Below are 20277 nucleotides of genomic sequence, written 5' to 3' on the forward strand. Positions count from 1 at the left end.
ACATTTTAGGGCTAAGGTTTACAGTGGATCTATTAACCTATTGTTAGTACACCAATGCAGAGTTTAATGACTTGGCTTACCTTATGGCACATGTAGGATCCACCTTTCTTCACCCGGTCTTTTCCAGAAGGGGGGCCTTTCTGTGGATGAAGAGAATGCATCAGTCCAGAAAGCACAGATGTTCCTCATCGACTGGCAGAGTTTGTTTTAGTCCAACCAGCTCTTCATGGCTGCCTCAACTCTTCACATGCTTTTCTGCCCCCGGGCCCTGAATCTGCACCCACGCACCCTTCCAAATGCCCACCTCTCCAAATCCTACCCACCCTCTAAGGTCCAGCTCAGGTTCCCACTTTGGTGAAATCTTTGTGACTATAGCAAACAATTCCCCCTTCTAAGCCCCCATAATAGCATTTCTCACCTAGGTGACTAATAAGCTGCTTGGCAGCATCTCCTATAGCACCTCATGCTGATATGCAAATTTATCCTGCCTAACAACTGGCTTGTTTAAGTGGACTAGCTAGCCTTTTGAATTATGTTTTTATAATCTTACTGTGCAACACCTAATAAACCCTTTGCTGACTGAAGGACTTTGCTTTTCATCTTTTAAAAAAAATTTTAGGTCAGGTTTATTGAGGTATAATTTACATACAGTAAACTTTAACCTTTTTAATCCTTTTTAAATGCACACATCTGGCGAGTTTTGACAAATGTATAGGCATGTAACCACTACCACAATCAAGATACGGAATACAGTTTATCTTTTTCAAAATGATTTATATAGTGCTGCTATGAGCCAAGCATGGATGCAAATATTAACCCATGTAATCTCTATAACTTCTTTTTTTTTTTTAAGATTTTATTTTTAAGTAATCCCTACATCCAGCATGGGGCCGGAACTCACAACCCCGAGATCAAGAGTTCCATGCTCCACCCACTGAGCCAGCCGGGCGCCCTTCTCCATACCAACTTCTGAAGTAAGATAAGCAAGTGGCAGAATAAGGATGGATGCACACCCAGGCAGCCTGGCTCCAGTCCATTTGATGCTCTCCGTTTAGAGACCAGGAATGTAGGAAATTGGGCAATGCCTACAAGGGGGGCAAGAAGCAAGAGTGGCTACCACTGTAGGGAAAACTGAAGCCTGAATCAGCCAGCCAAGAGGTAAGACTATTTCTTCTAGGAAGGGCTTTGGATAAAAGTGCACTGGAAATGAACATCCTAAAACTTTAGTTGCCAGCATAAGGGCCTCAACATCACATGAGTCATGCAAAGAAAATCTGAGAAGTACCAATAACCTCCTACAAACCAGAACCACATATGGGAAGTTTAGGGGCTTACATTTTTTTTTGCTTTTCCTTTGTTAGGCAAAAAGTCAATTAATCATGTAGCTGCCTGCTTTTTGTCTACTGAAAACGAGACAAGGTCGAACAATGCCGCTTATCTTAGTTTTCCTTTTCTTGTCAACTACCTAGAGTCAAGGGCTCAGACATAAGTGGCAGAAGTTAAAAGAACCATGTTTTCTCCAAGCTTGGCTAACATACTGACCTGCAAATGTCAACTATGTGGGCAGAAGTTCACGTTCTCTAAGCACTTCCAGGTACTTAGAAAGGGTCACAGCCCACGCCCCTGGCTATTCTTCATTTCACAGCAGGGCCCCAGTATTTCCATGGCCTTAAATGCTTAATGCCATGCTAATAAACTTTTAGCAGTTAGAAATGGGCAAACTATAAATGAGAAAAACTACCTGTGAAAATAAGGACTGCCAGCACTGCCTTCTTCCCAGGCGTGTCTGGAACCTGACAGACATTGCATCAGAATCTGCTGGGTGTGTTTATTATCCTAGAGAAGTATGAAGCTGAAAGGAACACATTGCTATCTGTGGAGTTATCCCACATAATGGCCAATGTCTCCTACATGGAATTTCTTGCTGAGGAGTTTTTGCCGTACCACTGCTTCCCTCAGGTGGCTCTCCGCGTGCTGCGTCACAATGCACCAAATGACAGCTTACATTCTGACCGAAGTATCTGATATCATGCAAGATTAAATTCTTTTGTTAGGTTACATCGAAGGACAAGAAAGAGCTGATTTGCCAATAAGAACGAGCAAGAACAAAATCATTCCCTTTCATCACCGTCTCCGATGAACTAAGCCTGCAGTCAATAAATACGACACTCATCAAAGGGACACAAACACTAATGAGAGTCACCCTGTACTGACACAACCACAGCAATTAATACTGTCCTCGATTTAGGTGACTGCTCAGATGATTCTTTTTTTTTTTTTAAAGATTTTATTTATTTGACAGAGAGAGACACAGCGAGAGAGGGAACACAAACGGGGAGTGGGAGAGGGAGAAGCAGGCTTTCCGTTGAGCAGGGAGCCCGATGTGGGGCTCGATCCCAGGACCCTGGGACCATGACCTGAGCCGAAGGCAGACACTTAACGACTGAGCCACCCAGGCGCCCCTGCTCAGACGATTTTTACAAATAAAACTATTTTTGCCAGAAAACAACATGAGGTAGGATTAGCTGTAACTGTTTGAAATGCTCACCACTTTGCAAAACCAACCAACCAACCAAAACAAACAAAAAAAAACCCACAGAAAAATTACTAGGAGGGTTGTAGCAGTTTGAATAGTGTCCCCCCAAAACTCACATTCACTTAGAGCCTCAGAATGTGAACTTATTTAGAAATAGGGACTTTGCAGATTTGTAATTTTCGTAATTTGTTAAGATGATGTCATACAGTATAATGGTGAACCCTAAAAGTGCAATGACTGGTGTCCTTGTCACAGGAGGACAGGACACAGAGAGACACCCAGAGGAGGCCATGTGAAGATGGAGGCAGAGACTGGCATGATGCAGCTACAAGCCGAGGATTCCTAGGACCGGCTAGAAGCTAAGAAAAGGCAAGGAAGGGATCTCCCCTAGAGATGCCAGAGGGAGGACAGCCCTGCCAGAACCTTGATATCAGCCTTCTAGACTCCAGATTGTGAGAATAAATGTCTGTTGTTTCAACCACCAAGTTTGTGGTGACTTGTTATGGCAGCCCTAGGACACCAATACAAAGGGGAAATGTCCTCATTTCTATTTGTCAAAGAAAGGATCGATACATCAAGATTCAAATTGTCTCTCATGATCAAGTTTGTGAGTGCGGGTTAAAACCACTTAGGAAGCTACGAACACTAGTGTCTGAATGCGTCATCTTTCTGCCTATTACCCCTCACGAGAACAGAGGCTGCGGTGCTCCAGCACCTCTACCACCTATATTAAAAATCTAAGTAAAAAACCACACTGGGCGCCTGGGTGGCTCAGTTGGTTAAGCGACTGCCTTCGGCTCAGGTCATGATCCTGGAGTCCCGGGATCGAGTCCCGCATTGGGCTCCCTGCTTGGCAGGGAGTCTGCTTCTCCCTCTGACCCTCCTCCCTCTCATGCTCTCTGTCTCTCATTCTCTCTCTCTCCCAAATAAATAAATAAAATCTTAAAAAAAAAAAAAAAAAAACCACACTGAACACAGGGACTCCACCCAGAAACAGACAAGGACCCATGTGAATGTTATCTCCAAAGGGACTACTACCCATAGCCACTCTACTCCCAGACACCAAAATACGAACGTCTCTAATGCTTGGATGATTGCAAAGAACAGAAAAAAAACAAACAAAAAAATGCGAGTTTCTAAATGTCTGCCCCAGTAATCTCAAAAGGCCAAGATGCAGCTAAAGTTCTCAGGCAAAGAGATAAAGAAGCAACACTGAGTGTTAGTGAAGGGAAATATACCCTCATTTAAAACACCTGGGAAGGCATAAAAGTCATCAACAATGAAAAACCCATAGGACCCTCATCAGTAAGACGGGCTTGTTGAATGAAAAATAAGGCGGCAGGAAGGAGGGTGGCCAGCCTGCTCAAAGCTGCCAGGATGTATTTCATAGGAGCATTAACAATGACATTTTGTGCAGTAAAGAGGACACTACCCTTTCCCTCCTTTGCATACCCAACACAATGACAAGGAAAGCAACAAAAGGGACTGAGAATCTGACAAAATGTCATCAGTCAGCAGAGTGTCAAAAATCACTACTGTTAAACATGCTGTCTGATACACTCACTCTGCAGTGTGGAATACCATGCAGCTGTTAAAAAGAATGAGGCACATTAAAGAAAACACAAGGCACTTCTGTCAGAGTATATTACACTATCATTTTTGCTTAGAAGATAACACGGAATCAAGCATTTACTCTGCTTTTCTTATACAGTGTGTCCCAGTGGGGAGTTGGTTACCTGGAGTGAGCGTCTGGCCCTGAGGCACAGGAGGGCGCCTTGTGGGCCGCTCCTCACGTAACGCACTCAACCACGTTTTCATTCTCATTCAGTTTGATGCACTGTTTGATTTACCTCGGAGCTTGCCCTGTGACCCAGGGATTATTTAGAAGTGTGTTGTTAGTTTCCAAGTGTTCGGAGATTTTCCTAATTTATTTCTGTTATTGATTTCTAGTATGACTCCATTGTGATTGGAGAGCATACTCTATATGACTACAACATTTAAAAATGTACTGAGGTTTATTTGATGGTATAGGATTTGGTCTTTGGTATATGTTCCATGAGTTCTTGAAGGGATATTCTGCTCTTGTCGGTTAGATCCTCTTCATTGATGGTATCACTGAGTTCTCTTCTATCCTTGCTGATCGTCTATGTAATTATACTGTCAATTGTTGACAAAGGGGTGTGAAAGTTTCCAACTACAATTGTGGATTGGTCTATTTCTCCTTTGAATTCTTTGTTAAATTAGTTTTTGCTTCATATGTCTCAGCTGTATTCACTGGTGCATGTATATTTAGTATTACTATGTCGTTGTGTTGGATTAACCATTTTATCATTACAGAATGTCCTTCCCTGACTCTCTCAAATTGCTCTGCTTCGAAGTCTGCCTTATATGATATTAATATAGCCATGCCTACTTTCTTTTGAGTAATGTTTGTATAATATCTCTTTTCCCATCATTGTTTTCAAACCACTTACATCATTATATTTGAAAAGAGTTTTTGGTAGACAGGATATAGTTAGGTTTTATTTTTAATCCACATGGCCAATCTTTTAATTGATATACTTAGAGCATGTGCTTTTAAAGAAATTATTGATATGTTGGGGCTTAAGTCTGCCATTTTTAAAAAATTTTATTTTACTATGTTAGTCACCATACATTACATCATTAGTTTTTGATGTAGTGTTTCATGATTCATTGTTTGCATATAACACCCAGTGCTCCATGCAATACATGCCCTCCTTAATACCGATCACCCGGCTAACCCATCCCCCCACCCCTCTCCCCTCTGAAACCCTCAGTTTGTTTCTGAGATTACATAGTCTCTCATGGTTCGTCTCCCCCTCCAACTTCCCCCCCTTCATTTTTCCCTTCCACCTTCTTCTTCTTCTTCTTCTTCTTTTTTTAACATATAATGTATTATTTGGTTCAGGGGTACAGGTCTGTGATTCATCAGTCTTACACAATTTACAGCACTCACCATAGCACATACCCTCTCCAATGTCCATCACCCAGCCACCCCATCCCTCCCAACCCCCAACATTCCAGCAACCATCAGTTTGTTTCCTGAGATTAAGAGTCTCAGTTTGTCTCTGTCTCTGGTTTCATCTTGTTTCATTTTTAACTCGCTTCCCCTATGATCCTCTGTCTTGTTTCTCAAATTCCTCATATCACTGAGATCAAATGATACTTATCTTTCTCTGATTGACTTATTTCGCTTACCATAATACCCTCTAGTTCCATCCAAGTCATTGCAAATGGCAAGATTTCGTATTTTTTGATGGCTGCATAATATTCCATTGTGTACATATATACCACATCTTCTTTATCCATTCATCTGTTGATGGACATCTAGGTTCTTTCGATACTTTGGCTATTGTGGACAATGCTGCTATAAACATTGGGGTGCACATACCCCTTCAGATCCTTACATTTGTATCTTTGGGGTAAATACCCAGTACTGCAATTGCTGGGTTGTAGGGTAGCTCTATTTTCAACTTTTTGAGGAATCTCCATACTATTTTTCGGACTGGCTGCACCAGCTTGCATTTCCACCAACAGTGTAGGAGAGTTCCCCTTTCTCTGCAACCTCGCCAACATCTGTCGTTTCCTGACTTGTTAATTTTAGCCATTCTGACTGATGTGAGGTGGTATCTCATTGAGGTTTTGATTTGGATTTCCCTGATGCCGAGTGATGTTGAACAGTTTTTCATTTCTCTGTTGGCCATTTGGATGTCTTCTTTGCAGAAATGTCTACTCATGTCTTCTGCCCATTTCTTGATTGGATTATTTGTTCTTTGGGTGTTGAGTTTGATAAGTTCTTTATAGATTTTGGATACACCCCTTTATCTGATATGTCATTTGCAAATACCTTCTCCCATTCTGTCGGTTGTCTTTTGGTTTTGTTGACTGTTTCCTTTGCTGTGCAAAAGCTTTTTATCTTGATAAAGTCCCAATAGTTCATTTTTGCCCTTGCTTCCCTTGCCTTTGGTGATGTTTCTAGGAAGAAATTGCTGCAGCTGAGGTCGAAGAGGTTGCTTCCTGTGTTCTCCTCTAGGATTTTGATAGATTCCTGTCTCACATTTAGGTCTTTCATCCATTTGGAGTCTATTTTTGTGTGTGGTGTAAGAAAATGATCCAGTTTCATTCTTCTGCATGTGGCTGAATTTTCCCAACACCATTTGTTGAAGAGACTGTCTTTTTTCCATTGGACATTCCTTCCTGCTTTGTTGAAGATTAGTTGCCCATAGAGTTGAGGGTCCATTTCTGGGCTCTCTATTCTGTTCCATTGATCTATGTGTCTGTTTTTGTGCCAGTACTATACTGTCTTGATGATAACAGCTTTGTAATAGAGCTTGAAGTCCGACATTGTGATACCCCCAGCTTTGGTTTTCTTTTTCAACATTCCTCTGGCTATTCGGGGTCTTTTCTGGTTCCATACAAATTTTAGGATTATTTGTTCCATTTCTTTGAAAAAAGTGGATGGTATTTTGATAGGGATTGCCTTAAATGTGTAGATTGCTCTAGGTAGCATAGACATTTTCACAATATTTGTTCTTCCAATCCATGAGCATGGAATGTTTTTCCATTTCTTTGTGTCTTCCTCAATTTCTTTCATGAGTATTCTATAGTTTTCTGAGTACAGATTCTTTGCCACTTTGGTTAGATTTATTCCTAAGTAGCTTATGGTTTTGGGTGCAATTGTAAATGGGATCAACTCCTTAATGTCTCTTTCTTCCGTGTTGGTGGTGGTGTATAGAAATGCCACTGATTTCCATGCATTCATTTTATATCATGCCACTTTACTGAATTCCTGTTGAGTTCTAGCAGTTTTGGGGTGGAGTTTTTTGGGTTTTCCACATGAAGTATCATATCATCTGCAAAGAGTGAGAGTTTGACTTCTTCTTTGCCGATTTGGATGCCTTTTATTTCTTTTTGTTGTCTGATTGCTGTGGCTAGGACTTCTAGTACTATGTTGAATAGCAGTGGTGATAGTGGACGTCCCTGCCACGTTCCTGACTTTAGGGGAAAAGCTCTCAGTTTTTCCCCATTGACAATGATATTCGCTGTGGGTTTTTCATAGATGGCTTTTATGATATTGAGGTATGTACCCTCTATCCCTACACCCTGAAGAGTTTTAATCAAGAAAGATGCTGTACTTTGTCAAATGCTTTTTCTGCATCTATTGAGAGGATCATATGGTTCTTATTCCTTCTTTTATTAATGTATCATGTTGATTGATTTGTGGATATTGAACCAAACTTGCAGCCCAGGAATAAATACCACTTGGTCGTGGTGAATAATCCTTGTAATGTACTGTTGGATCCTATTGGCTAGTATTTTGGTGAGAATTTTTGCATCCATGTTCATCAGGGATATTGGTCTGTAATTCTCCTTTTTGATGGGGTCTTTGTCTGGTTTTGGTATCAAGGTAATGATGGCCTCATAAAATGAGTTTCAAAGTTTTCCTTCCATTTCTATTTTTTGGAACAGATTCAGAAGAATAGGTATTAATTCTTCTTGAAATGTTTGGTAGAATTCCCCTGGGAAGCCATCTGGCCCTGGGCTCTAGTTTGTTGGGAGATTTTTGATTACTGCTTCAATTTCCTTACTGGTTATGGGTCTGTTCAGGTTTTCTATTTCTTCCTGGTTCAGTTTTGGTAGTTTAAAGGTCTATAGGAATGCATTCATTTCTTCCAGATTGTCTAATTTGCTGGCATATAGTTGCTCCTAATATGTTCTTATAACCGTTTGTATTTCTTTGGTGTTGGTTGTGATCTCTCCTCTTTCATTCATTTTATTTATTTGGGTCCTTTCTCTTTTCTTTTTGATAAGTCTGGCCAGGGGCTTATCAATCTTATTAATTCTTTCAGAGAACCAGCTCCTACTTTTGTTGATCTGTTCTATGGTTCTTTTGGTTTCTATTTCATTGATTTCTGCTCTGATCTTTATTATTTCTCTTCTCCTGCTGGGTTTAGGCTTTATTTGCTGTTCTTTCTCCAGCTCCTTTAGGTGTAGGGTTAGGTTGTGTATTTGAGACCTTTCTTGCTTCTTGAGAAAGGCTTGTATTGCTATGTACTTTCCTCTTAGGACTGCCTTTGTGCATCCCAAAGATTTTGAACAGTTGTGTTTTCATTTTCATTTGTTCCCACGAATTTTTTTAATTCTTCTTTAATTTCCTGGTTGACCCATTCATTCTTTAGTAAGATGCTCTTTAGCCTCCATGTATTTGAGTTCTTTCCAACTTTCCTCTTGTGATTGAGTTCTAGTTTCAAAGCACTGTGGTCAGAAAATATGCAGGGAATGATCCCAATCTTTTGGTACTAGTTGAGACCTGATTTGTGACCTAGGATGTGGTCTATTCTGGAGAATGTTCCATGGGCACTAGAGAAGAATGTGTATTCTGTTGCTTTGGGATAGAATGTTCTGAATATATCTGTGAAGTCCATTTGGTCCAATGTGTCATTTAAAGCCTTTATTTCCTTGTTGATCTTTTGTTTAGATGATCTGTCCATTTCAATGAGGGGGGTGTTAAAGTCCCCTATTATTATTATATTTTTGTCGATGTGTTTCTTTCATTTTGTTATTAATTGGCTTATATAATTGGCTGCTCCCACGTTAGGGGCATAGATATTTACAATTGTTAGATCTTCTTGTTGGATAGACACTTTAAGTAGGATACAGTGTCCTTCCTCATCTCTTATCATAGTCTTTAGTTTAAAATATAATTTGTCTGATATAAGGATTGCCACCCCAGGTTTCTTTTGGTGTCCATTAGCATGGTAAATGGTTTTCCACCCCCTCACTTTCAATCTGGAGGTGTCTTTGGGTTTAAAATGAGTCTCTTGCAGGCGGCATATCGATGGGTCTTGTTATTTTATCCAGTCTGATACCATGTGTCTTTTGATTGGGGCATTTATCCCATTTACATTCAGGGTAACTATTGAAAGATATGAATTTAGTGCCATTGTATTGCCTGTAAGGTGACTGTTACTGTATATTGTCTCTATTCCTTTCTGGTCTATGTTGCTTTTAGGCTCTCTCTTTGCTTAGAGGACCCCTCTCAATATTTCTTGTAGGGCTGGTTTCGTGTTTGCAAATTCCTTTAGTTTTTGTTTGTCCTGGAAGCTTTTTATCTCTCCTTCTATTTTCAATGACAGCCTAGCTGGATATAGTATTCTTGGCTGCATATTTTTCTCATTTAGTGCTCTGAATATATCCTGCCAGTCCTTTCTGGCCTGTCAGGTCTCTGTGGATAGGTCTGCTGCCAATCTAATGTTTCTGCCGTTGTAGGTTACAGACCTCTTGTCCCGAGCTGCTTTCAGGATTTTCTCTTTGTCTCTGAGACTTTTAAGTTTTACTATTAGATGTCGAGGTGTTGACTTATTTTTATTGATTTTGAGGGGGGTTCTCTGTGCCTCCTAGATTTTGATGCCTGTTTCCTTCCCCAAATTAGGGAAGTTCTCCATTATAATTTGCTCCAATATACCTTCTGCCCCTCTCTTTCTTCTTCTTCTGGGATCCCAATTATTCTAATATTGCTTCGTCTTATGGTATCACTTATCTCTCGAATTCTGCCCTCATGATCCAGTAGTTGTTTAGCTCTCTTTTTCTCAGCTTCTTTATTCTCCATCATTTGGTCTTCTATATCACTAATTCTCTCTTCTGCCTCATTTATCATAGCAGTTAGAGCCTCCATTTTTGATTGCACCTCATTAATAGCCTTTTTGATTTTGACTTGGTTAGATTTTAGTTCTTTTATTTCTCCAGAAAGGGTTTCTCTAGTATCTTCCATGCTTTTTTCAAGCCCAGCTAGTATCATTATAATCATCATTCTGAACTCTAGTTCCGACATCTTACTAAGGTCCGTATTGATTAGGTCCCTGGCAGTCAGTACTGCCTCTTGTTCTTTTTTTGAGGTGAGTTTTTCCATCTTGTCATTTTGTCCAGAGGAGAATAGATGAATGAGAGAATATAATACTAAAAGGGTAACAATGACACCAGAAAAAAATACACTAAACAAATCAGAAGAGACCCAAAACCAGGGGGAAAAAAAGGGAAAGGGGAAAAAAAAAAAAAAAAGAATATGATCAGGCTGGTGAACAGATCAGAGCCACACTCTAGATTTTGGTCATATTTGGTCTGGTAAAAGAAAGTGCCTCCCAAAATTTTAAAGAAAGAAAAACTTATATATGTACAAAAATAAGGGTAAATACAATGAAGGGATGGAATATGACTGTAAAGATGAAAATTATAAAAGATTTTATAAAAGGAATTGATAAGAAGTTGGCTGAAAAAAGAAAGAAGAGTAATTTAAAAAAAACAAAAAAAAAGTGGTGAGAGAATGTGATCAGGCAGGAGACTAGAACAAAGCCATACACTAGAGATTTAGGGTATATTTTGGTTTGTTAGAAGAAACTGTATCCCAAAATTTTAAAGACAGAAAACCTTATATATATACAAAAAAATAAGGTTAACTACAATGAAGGGATAGAATATGACTCTAAAAATGAAAATTAAAAAAGATTTTTTTTTTTTTTTTAAAGATTTTATTTATTTATTTAAGAGAGAGAGAGAATGAGAGAGAGTGAGCATGAGAAGGGGGAGTGTCAGAGGGAGAAGCAGACTCTCTGCTGAGCAGGGAGCCCCATGTGGGACTCGATCCCAGGACTCCAGGATCATGACCTGAGCCGAAGGCAGTCGCTTAACCAACTGAGCCACCCAGGCGCCCCGAAAATTAAAAAAGATTTTTAAAAAAGGATTTGATAAGATGCTGGTTGAAAAGGGGAAAAAGAAAAATTCAAAAAAAATAGAAAAAGAAAATTAAAAAAATTAACTTTGAAGGACTAAAGAATCATGGGGAAAAAAGCCATGAAGTCTATGTGCTGTATTCCCCTAGTGCTGGAGTTCTGCAGTTCTCATTGATCGGTAAACTTGGTCTTGGCTGGCTGTTCTTGCTGATCTTCTGGTGGAGGAGCCTGTTGCAGTGGTTCTCAAATTCTTTGCCCAAGGCGGAATTGCACTGCCCTTGTCAGGGGCCTACATTTTATATAGATATATAATATAGAAACATATATATAAAACTGTGATGATAAAAGTCTACTGGTGTTATTTTACCAGTTCCAGTGAAGTACAGAAAACTTATCTCCTTTTATATCCCTTTAGGCTCCCCTGTTTATAATGTAATTGTAGAAAATACTTCCTCTAAATACATTTAGAAACACATCAAACAATGTTATAATTTTACAAAATTGAGAGATAACACTTAAAAAATATCATGCCATTTCCTCTGGCCTTTACTGGGGTCTCTGATGAGAAATCTGCTGTCATTCATATTGGTTTTTTCGCTCTAGCTAAGGTGTTCTTTTCTCTGCCTTCTTTTAAGGTTTTTGTCTTTTATTTTCAGAAGTTTAATTATGATGTCTTGGTATGGATTTCAATGGGACAGTCCTGTATTGGGTTCACTTACCCTCTCGAAGCTATAGGTTTAAGTCTTTTTCCAAATCTGGGAGGTGGTCAGCCATTACTCCTTTGAGTATCCCGTCAGCCCCACCCTATTTCTCTCCTCCTCCAGGGCTCCCAAAACACAAATGTTAGATCTTTTGTTATGGTCACATGGGTCCCTGAGGTTCTATTCATTCATTCATTTTCTATTTTTTCCTCTGTTGTTCAGATGGGATTGTTTCCTTTGTTCTAGTTTCCAGTTCACTGACTTGGTGGTGTTGTTCAGTCCCTTCCATTCTACTTTTGAGCCCATTCCCCAAGCTTTTATTTTGGTTATGCTATTTTTCAGTTCTAAAAGTTTCATTTGGTTCTCATTTATATCTCCTATTTCTTTTCTGAAACTTTCCATCTTTTTTTTTCATTTGTTTCAAACATGTTCATAAATGCTCACTGGAGAATCTTTATCATGGCTGCATTAAAAGTCAAGGGTGGATAATTCTAACATCTCTGCCATCTCAGTGTTAGTTAGCATCCATTGTTCCTTTCATTTTCTTTGGTAAATTCCTGGTTCTTGGTAGAATAAGTGATGATTCAATTGAAACCTGAATACATTTTTAGTATGTTACAAAAGACTCAGATCTCATTTAACCATCCTGTTTTAGCTGGCTTTCTGTGACCCTCGCTGGCAGGGGAAGGGAGGGAGCCATCTTCTTACTGCCAGGTGGAAGTAGAAATCCAGGTTCCCTGCTCAGCTTTCATGGACAACTCAGGAGGGACTCTTGTTACTTGCCACTGCATGGAGGTGAGAGCTCTGGCTCCCCACATGGTCTCCACTACACCCCAGTGAAAGGCCAGGCTCAGTATTTTACCTTCTCTGATACCACCCTGGCAGGGGTGTTATGGCATCTCAAACACAGCCTCATGAGGGTGCAAATCTAGGCTCCCCGCTTGGCCTTTGCTGGCTTGGATGAGGACACAGTTTTTTCTGTGGTGTTTGGATGAAGCACAGTGGTTACGACTAAAAGTTTTCTGTATGACTAGACTATCCCTCTCCGATTTGCTCCATTAGCTGAAGAAAGCAGGCTTTTCTTGGGACTTTGTCTATATTGGTTGGCACTTGTAGGTTGGTAGCTTCTTCAGCTCCAAGTCTGGGATATATGGGTCAAAAAGAAAATCCATGTAACTCACCATCATTTCATTCCTAAGGTCCCACGGTCTGCAGCTACTCTTCCTTGTTTTCACCTCTCTTATATTCCTTTTATATGTAGTATCCAGAGTTTTAGTTGTATTCAGCAGGAGGAACAGGGAAATGTACGTCTACTCCACTTTCCCAGAACCAGAAGAAAAATCTTCATCTTCATTTTTAAAGGATAGTTTTGTTGGACACAGAATTCTTAGTTGATGGCTTTTTTCAGCACTTTGGATATATCAGTCCACCATCTTCTGGCTTCCATTGTTTCTGATGAGAAATCAGCCATTAATTGTATTATTGTTGCCCATGTGTGATAAGATGTTTTTCTCTGTCTCTCAATATTGTGACTATGAATTGTCTAGGTGTATTCTTTTTGTTTATCCTATTTGAAGTTATTTGAACTTTTTGGATCTCTATAGATAATTTTCATCAAATTTGGTATTTAAATAATTTCTTCAAAAATGTTTTGTTCCTTGGGGCGCCTGGGTGACTCAACTGGTTAAGCGTCCGATTCTTGATCTCAGCTCAGGTTTTAATCTCAGGGTAGTGAGTTCAAGCCCCGCACTGGGCCCCACTCTGGGCTTGGAGCCTATTTAAAAAAAAAAAAAAAGTTTTGTCCCTTTTTCTCCCTCCTCTCCATTTGAGACTATTATACATGCGTTAGAACTATGTTGGAACAGAATGCTCTATTGATTTGTCTCCAGTCTTTCTCCCTCCTCTGTTATTTGGCTTGGAAAACTTCTCTTGATTTACCTTCAAGTTCACTGATTCCTTCTTCTATTTCTAATCTATTGAATCCAGGGAAATCTTATTTCAGTCATTATAGTTTTTACTTCTAGAAATTTCACTTGACTCTTTATCATTTCCATTTGTCTACTGTGATTCTCTGTTGACACACATCATATTTCCTACTATTTCTTTGAACACATTTTCCTTTAATTCTTTAAATATAATAGCTGCTTTGAAGTCTTTGTTAAATCCAACATGTGGACCTACTCAGAGTCAGTTTCTATTTAACTAATCTTTTTCCTTAATATGGGTCACACTTTATTGTTAATTTGCAATGTTTATTACTTTTTAGGTGTAAAGTAGACATTTAGATTATTTGCTCATGCATGCACACACGCTAGTTGCTCTACATCTGATTGAACCATGACAGGCAAGCGTTAATAGACGCTGAAGCTGAGTTATGGGCACATTCTCTCTGCTCTTACTTATTATCATTTCCATAATAAAATCCTAAAAAAATAACATATATTCATATATGCTAACAGACGCATAGACTCCGTTTATAAAGGGAGTCATTAAAGAACTATTAATGTTGCCTGAGGAGGAAGGAAGGGCTTGGGACACAAGGATGGAAGTTGTGTACTTTTTGAAATCCACATTCACAAACTACCTATTCATTTTTTTAATGAAAAAAAAAGAAACATTTAGTACAATAAAAATTAAAATGATCTGGCATGTATTGGTTCTGTTTCACTGACACTCAGAAATAACACTGATTATTAAAGCCAAAAAGCACCTTTTATTTTGCATTCACCATCTCCTCATTATAATCAATTCTTACTACTAAATAGCACAATACATTTTTCAAAGCAGGAAATAAGAGTTAGCCTCCGAAAAAGGCTTAACCACCTTATCACAGACTCTCCTTTTTACAACCATCATCCTTTTAGGAATCAAGTAAGTTAGGTAGCACTGCAATGGTATTCAGATGCTAGCCGACTGTTAGCCTTTCAACCATTGTCAGAGTGAGGGCAGGTCTGGAAAAACTATTCAGTTTAAAACTAACAAGCCTATTCTTTTTTTTTTTTTTTTTTTTAAGATTTTATTTATTTATTTGACAGAGAGAGACACAGTGAGAGAGGGAACACAAGCAGGGGGAGTGGGAGAGGAGAAGCAGGCTTCCTGCCAAGCAGGAGCCCGATGTGGGACTCGATCCCAGGACCCCGAGATCATGACCTGAGCCGAAGGCAGACGCTTAACGACTGAGCCACCCAGGCGCCCACAAGCCTATTCTTTTAACACTAAAGGGAATCAGAGCTGAGCAGAAAAGTTGGGAGCAGTGGATTTACTCCTGGCTGGCAAAATCTAGGTTGTTTGAAATCAGAAAATGCTTCTGAGATCAGCTAGTTCAGAAGCTCCCCACCTGAGCTCTTTGGAACTGAGAAAATAGAAATGGGATCTCTTGCACTTAGTCAAGATTTTGAAAAGACTTTTTAAAGACCTCATTAAACTATCAATGAAAAAACTGGTCTGGATAATCCAAACAGGTATTTTTTAAGGCCCTATCTCCTTCTGGTCTTACCAGCACTATCAACATTATTTCCCATCATCACCCCCCAGGACAATGAGGTTCCTATGTCCCCTGAAATGATACAAGATTCTTTTTGCATAATATGCCAGTCCCCACTATCCATTTAACTTCTATTTATCTTGTAAGATCCACCTCAAGTATTATCTGTTAATGAGCATGAGCTCTGCAGTCAGACAATCTGCCTGGGTCCAAGTCACAGCTCTGACCTTGACCCTGAGACTAGCCTAGGTCTAGTAAAGTAACCCTTCTACATCCCAGGTTCTTCCCCAGCAAAATGGAGATGATAGAGATGATAACAGTATCTATTTCATTGGATTGATGTGGGGATTAAATAAGATAATGCATAAAAGGGACTTAGTACTAAATAATAAATGTGCAGTTTCTGTTGTTACTATTATATAGTATTAGCTCATGAAGTCTAACTCAGGTTTCCCAAAAGTACCCATAAACTTAATAATCCAGGTGGCATGTAATTTCTAAAATTCCAAAATCAAAGAGATCACTTGACCCGATTTTTCAAAGGCCAAACCCCCAAAGGGAGTCCAAGTTCTAATAAAATAGCTGACATGTTAATAACCCTGTAGAAGGAAGACAGATTATCCTATTTTACAATGAAATTCACACAGCTAGTCAGTGCGTTCAGAAGTTGTCACCACAGCATTAGACTTAGCAGAACATGGATATTTTCAATGGTAAAACCAACACAAAAACATTCTGGGAGCCACAGAAAGAGTGGAGTGAACCTCACCTTTAAAACTGGCTTTTGAAAACGTGATTTGCCTCTGTACTACTTTCTCTCCCCCTGCCAGGTCCAAATGATACAACAAACCCCTGAGGAGAAAACTGAAATTCATTATTTTCGATTTGACAATGGCAGCTAGCCTGTATTTAATAGCATTCCTGAGAAGACCCAGCAACCCTGTAAATATCTTAAAGTGCTTTAAATACTGTTTTTGTCTGCAGATTAAATCCTGATTCAAACCAACCAATGATAATGATAGCTTTGAAAAAGCAGTGGACATCCAGTGAAGGAATGAATCAGAAAAGGCCATACATATCTGCTCCTCACTGAATCTCCTCCATTTCACCACACTCGTGCTCATGCTAGACTCCTCAGGAGTAATTCTGGATTCCGAGCTCTCCCTAACCCCCACCCCCAGTTGATCTGATTAGCTCTATCTCCAAAGCAGATCTCTAATTGATGGCAGCTATCATCTGAATGGTAACTACCCTGGTGCCAACCTCCATTTCTCACCTGGACCACTACAATGGCCTCCTAATGGGTCTTGCAGTTTCTTACATGGTATCTAATTAGAGCACAATAATATTGGTAGAATAGGTAAAAGACTATGCCATGGTGAAAGAAACTAGACCAAAAAAAAAAAAAAAGGAGTACGTACTTTATGATCCCAATCATCTAAAACTCTAAAAAATACAAACTAATATACAGTGACAGAAAGCAGATAATCGCTTGGGTATGGGAGGCAGAAAGGGGCAGGCTGAAGGGATTACCAAGGCACACAAGGAAACTTTTGGGTGATGGATATGTTTACTATCTAGACTGGTGATTTCATGGATATGTGTGTATATATACTTTTTGATCTCTGTGTGTGTACATACACACATACACACTAATGTATAAACTTATCAACTAGTACCCTTTAGTTTTGTGCAACTTATGCCAATTATACTACAGTAAAGCTGTTCTTTAAAAATAAAAACAAACAAAATTATATTCTTAATAAAATATAAGGTGTGGGATTTCTTCAAATAATCCAGAGGAGGAGGGGAGCAAGGATTAGTGGGTGGAAATACAGATGAAACAATATTAGACATGAATTGATAATTATTAAAACCAGGTACTAAGGACATGGGAGTATCATATACTATTCTCTTGACTTTTGCATATTTGAAATTTTCTATAATAAAAACAATTTTTAAGTTAAAGGAGAGAAAATCATAAACCAGGATCAACTAAAAGAAGAAAAATACTACGCCTTCCAGAGCCCTAAACTGCTAGGAGTCCAAGACTTCCTTAGAAGCTTAAGTGCAGGGGAATGTGGAGTTTAAAAGAAAAGATTTTATTCTCCACTCTATAAGCCTGAGAAGTGGGCACGTTCCTTTGAGAGCTAAATCCTCCTCTCCCTGGTTGTCTAAAAGCTAGGCTCTCTTGCACACTTGACTTCTAGTTGAGCCTTCAAGCTGTCAGTTCACACAGGCTCCCACAGATATGGTTCCAGCAGCCTGAAGTTGAGGATAAATGACAATCATCCAGCCACCCATCTGAAGGACTTCACGCATGCTGAAGCAGCACCCTGATAAATAAGCAAGTACCTGCCGCAACAGGCAGCTCAGAAACAAACACGAGCAGCATGTTTATCTTTTTTTTCCTGAAGCCTTCGCTCATGTATCTTCTAAAAGGAGTCTCAACCACCTCAACCAATTTTTAAAGAAAGGAACTCTCATGGGGCGCCTGGGTGGCTCAGTTGGTTAAGCGACTGCCTTCGGCTCAGGTCATGATCCTGGAGTCCCGGGATCGAGTCCCGCGTCAGGCTCCCTGCTCAGCAGGGAGTCTGCTTCTCCCTCTGACCCTCCTCCCTCTCATGCTCTCTGTCTCTCATTCTCTCTCTCGCAAATAAATAAAATCTTAAAGAAAGGAACTCTCAGCCGACATTAGGTTAGAGCATGCTAACTCACCATCTCATTTGAGCCTCACAGGAGGCTTGGGAAGCAGCAAGTATCTTTATCCCCATTTTAAACATGAGAAATACTGAAACTCAGAAAGATGAAATACATGGAGTGCCCAAGGCCCCACAGCCAGCAAGTGACAGGAGTCGAGGTCCGACCCACCTCTGTGTCTGCCCAGCTTGACTGTCCTCCAAGCTCAGTAGCAACTCTGCCCGAAATGCATGTATGAAGAAAAGTCAAATCCCACTAATTCACTCTTTTTACCCAATGTCAAATATGTCAAAGGATTTTAAGAGTAGGTAGATGAAACCATTACTTCAAATAAAGCTTTTTCAGTTAGGTATAATTTCTTTATCCCCTAGCGCAATGACCTATGAAGAAGGGACTGCAATTAGCTTTATTTAGACATTGCATGAGGAGAGGAAAGTCATGATGTCCAAAGAAAGGTCAAAGAAAGAAAACTAGGGATCAGACTGGAAAGAACAGCACATTAAACACAAAAACCAAATTAACAACCCCCACAGCGTTTTGTCTGTCAAACCAGCATGCCCTGGGTGGTGATTGGCCTGTTAGTAAAATGAATGAAAACAGCCATTTCTTCCATGCTACTCATTTCACCCATGCTAGGTTAAAATGGAAGAGACTTTTCAAAACTGTACTAAATTTGCTCACTTTGTGGTGATTTCTCCATTTTCCAGTAAAAAAAAAAAGTCACTTCATAGCCCAAGATCTACAGTAACAATTCTTGCTTCTGGGGTAATGCATAAAATCAGATATTTAAAACATTGATTCTAGGTATAGCAGCTTATAATAGCAACTAGTACTTAACTGAGCACATATTATAAGCAGGTATTGCTTTTAATGTTTGTAATATTTAAAATGATCTTCTGGGGCGCCTGGGTGGCTCAGTTGGTTGGGCGACTGCCTTCGGCTCAGGTCATGATCCTGGAGTCCCTGGATCGAGTCCCGCATCGGGCTCCCTGCTTGGCAGGGAGTCTGCTTCTCCCTCTGACCCTCCCCCCTCTCATGTGCTCTCTCTCATTCTCTCTCTCTCAAATAAATAAATAAAATCTTTAAAAAAAATAAATAAATAAAATGATCTTCTGATATAGGTTTGATTATTGATAAGGCAACCACATAATTTATTGTCCAAGTAAAGATAATTTGGGGAACAAAAGGAAAAGGCTATTAACAATTGTGCCAGGCACAGCCACAAACCACAAATGTTTAGACACGCAATCATTAGCCTCATTTTACAGATGGAGACGTAAGGAGCAGAAAGGTTAAACAGCCCGTCCAAGGTCACATACCTAGTGAGCCAGGGTTCAAGCCCAAGTCGTCTGGCTCTAGGCTCATACTCAACTGCTCTGCCGTGTGCCGCTGGTGAGCTGACACAGTATCAGATTTTTTAAAAAATATATCATTCCATTGTTCAGTTTGAAGCACACAAACGTCTCGGTATTTCACAAGTTCACTGCACGAAAATGACTAAAACCCAAGGAGAACGATGAGTGTGGAGTTCATATTTTTAAAAAATAAAGACGTTCATTTGTTGTTAGATATGCAGCTGAAACATGCCCCTTGTTAGATGTGCTTCTCTTAATCACTTCTCTCAGCATAGAATATCTGCTTATTTCACCCAGGAATAAATCCGTATTTACAATCCACAGCAACACCTACCACTTGGACATGCATTCTCAGATTGATACCACAGATGTCTTTAGTGGTTTCACTGGCTCAAACCGCACTGGGTTTGGGGGTCTTAACCTTATACCATAGAAGCAACTGTTCCATTTCATAGACCTGCTGTGTAAAAATCTCACCTTCCCTTGTGTATTGCTGGAACGGTTTTCAAAAACTTCCAAGGACAAACTTATCACCAGAAATATGGTGATAAGTAGGGAGTTCAATAGTTTCATTACTATAGGCACCATAAAACTTCAATGAGCCACAACATCAGGCAGATACGTAGAAAGTGTTTGTGTGAATATACAAGACCGCTTGCGGACATGTTTTTTAAGGTAACATGATACTGGTGTGTTTCACATCATCCCTCTTCTCAAATTCTTCAGTGACACCACTGTCTTCTTACACTTACAG

At 39.7% G+C, this 20277-nt stretch overlaps 1 protein-coding gene across 5 annotated transcripts in view; it reads right to left on the minus strand.

The window, feature by feature from the left end:
* Positions 1–20277, minus strand: part of SUMF1 (sulfatase modifying factor 1) — a 95298-nt gene that overhangs the window by 12053 nt on the left and 62968 nt on the right. For 4 of the 5 annotated variants that reach the window (XM_032411826.1, XM_032411822.1, XM_032411827.1 and 1 more), the window contains one exon: positions 81–140. In XM_032411826.1, coding sequence (XP_032267717.1) covers positions 81–140 — 60 coding nt within the window. Of the gene's footprint in view, positions 1–80; positions 141–15227; positions 16321–20277 lie in introns of those variants that run through there. The other variant, XM_032411824.1, reaches the window with a different exon arrangement.

This window comes from Phoca vitulina, unplaced genomic scaffold (genome assembly GCF_004348235.1).
Source record: "Phoca vitulina isolate PV1807 unplaced genomic scaffold, GSC_HSeal_1.0 scaffold13, whole genome shotgun sequence".
Taxonomy (NCBI): domain Eukaryota; kingdom Metazoa; phylum Chordata; class Mammalia; order Carnivora; family Phocidae; genus Phoca; species Phoca vitulina.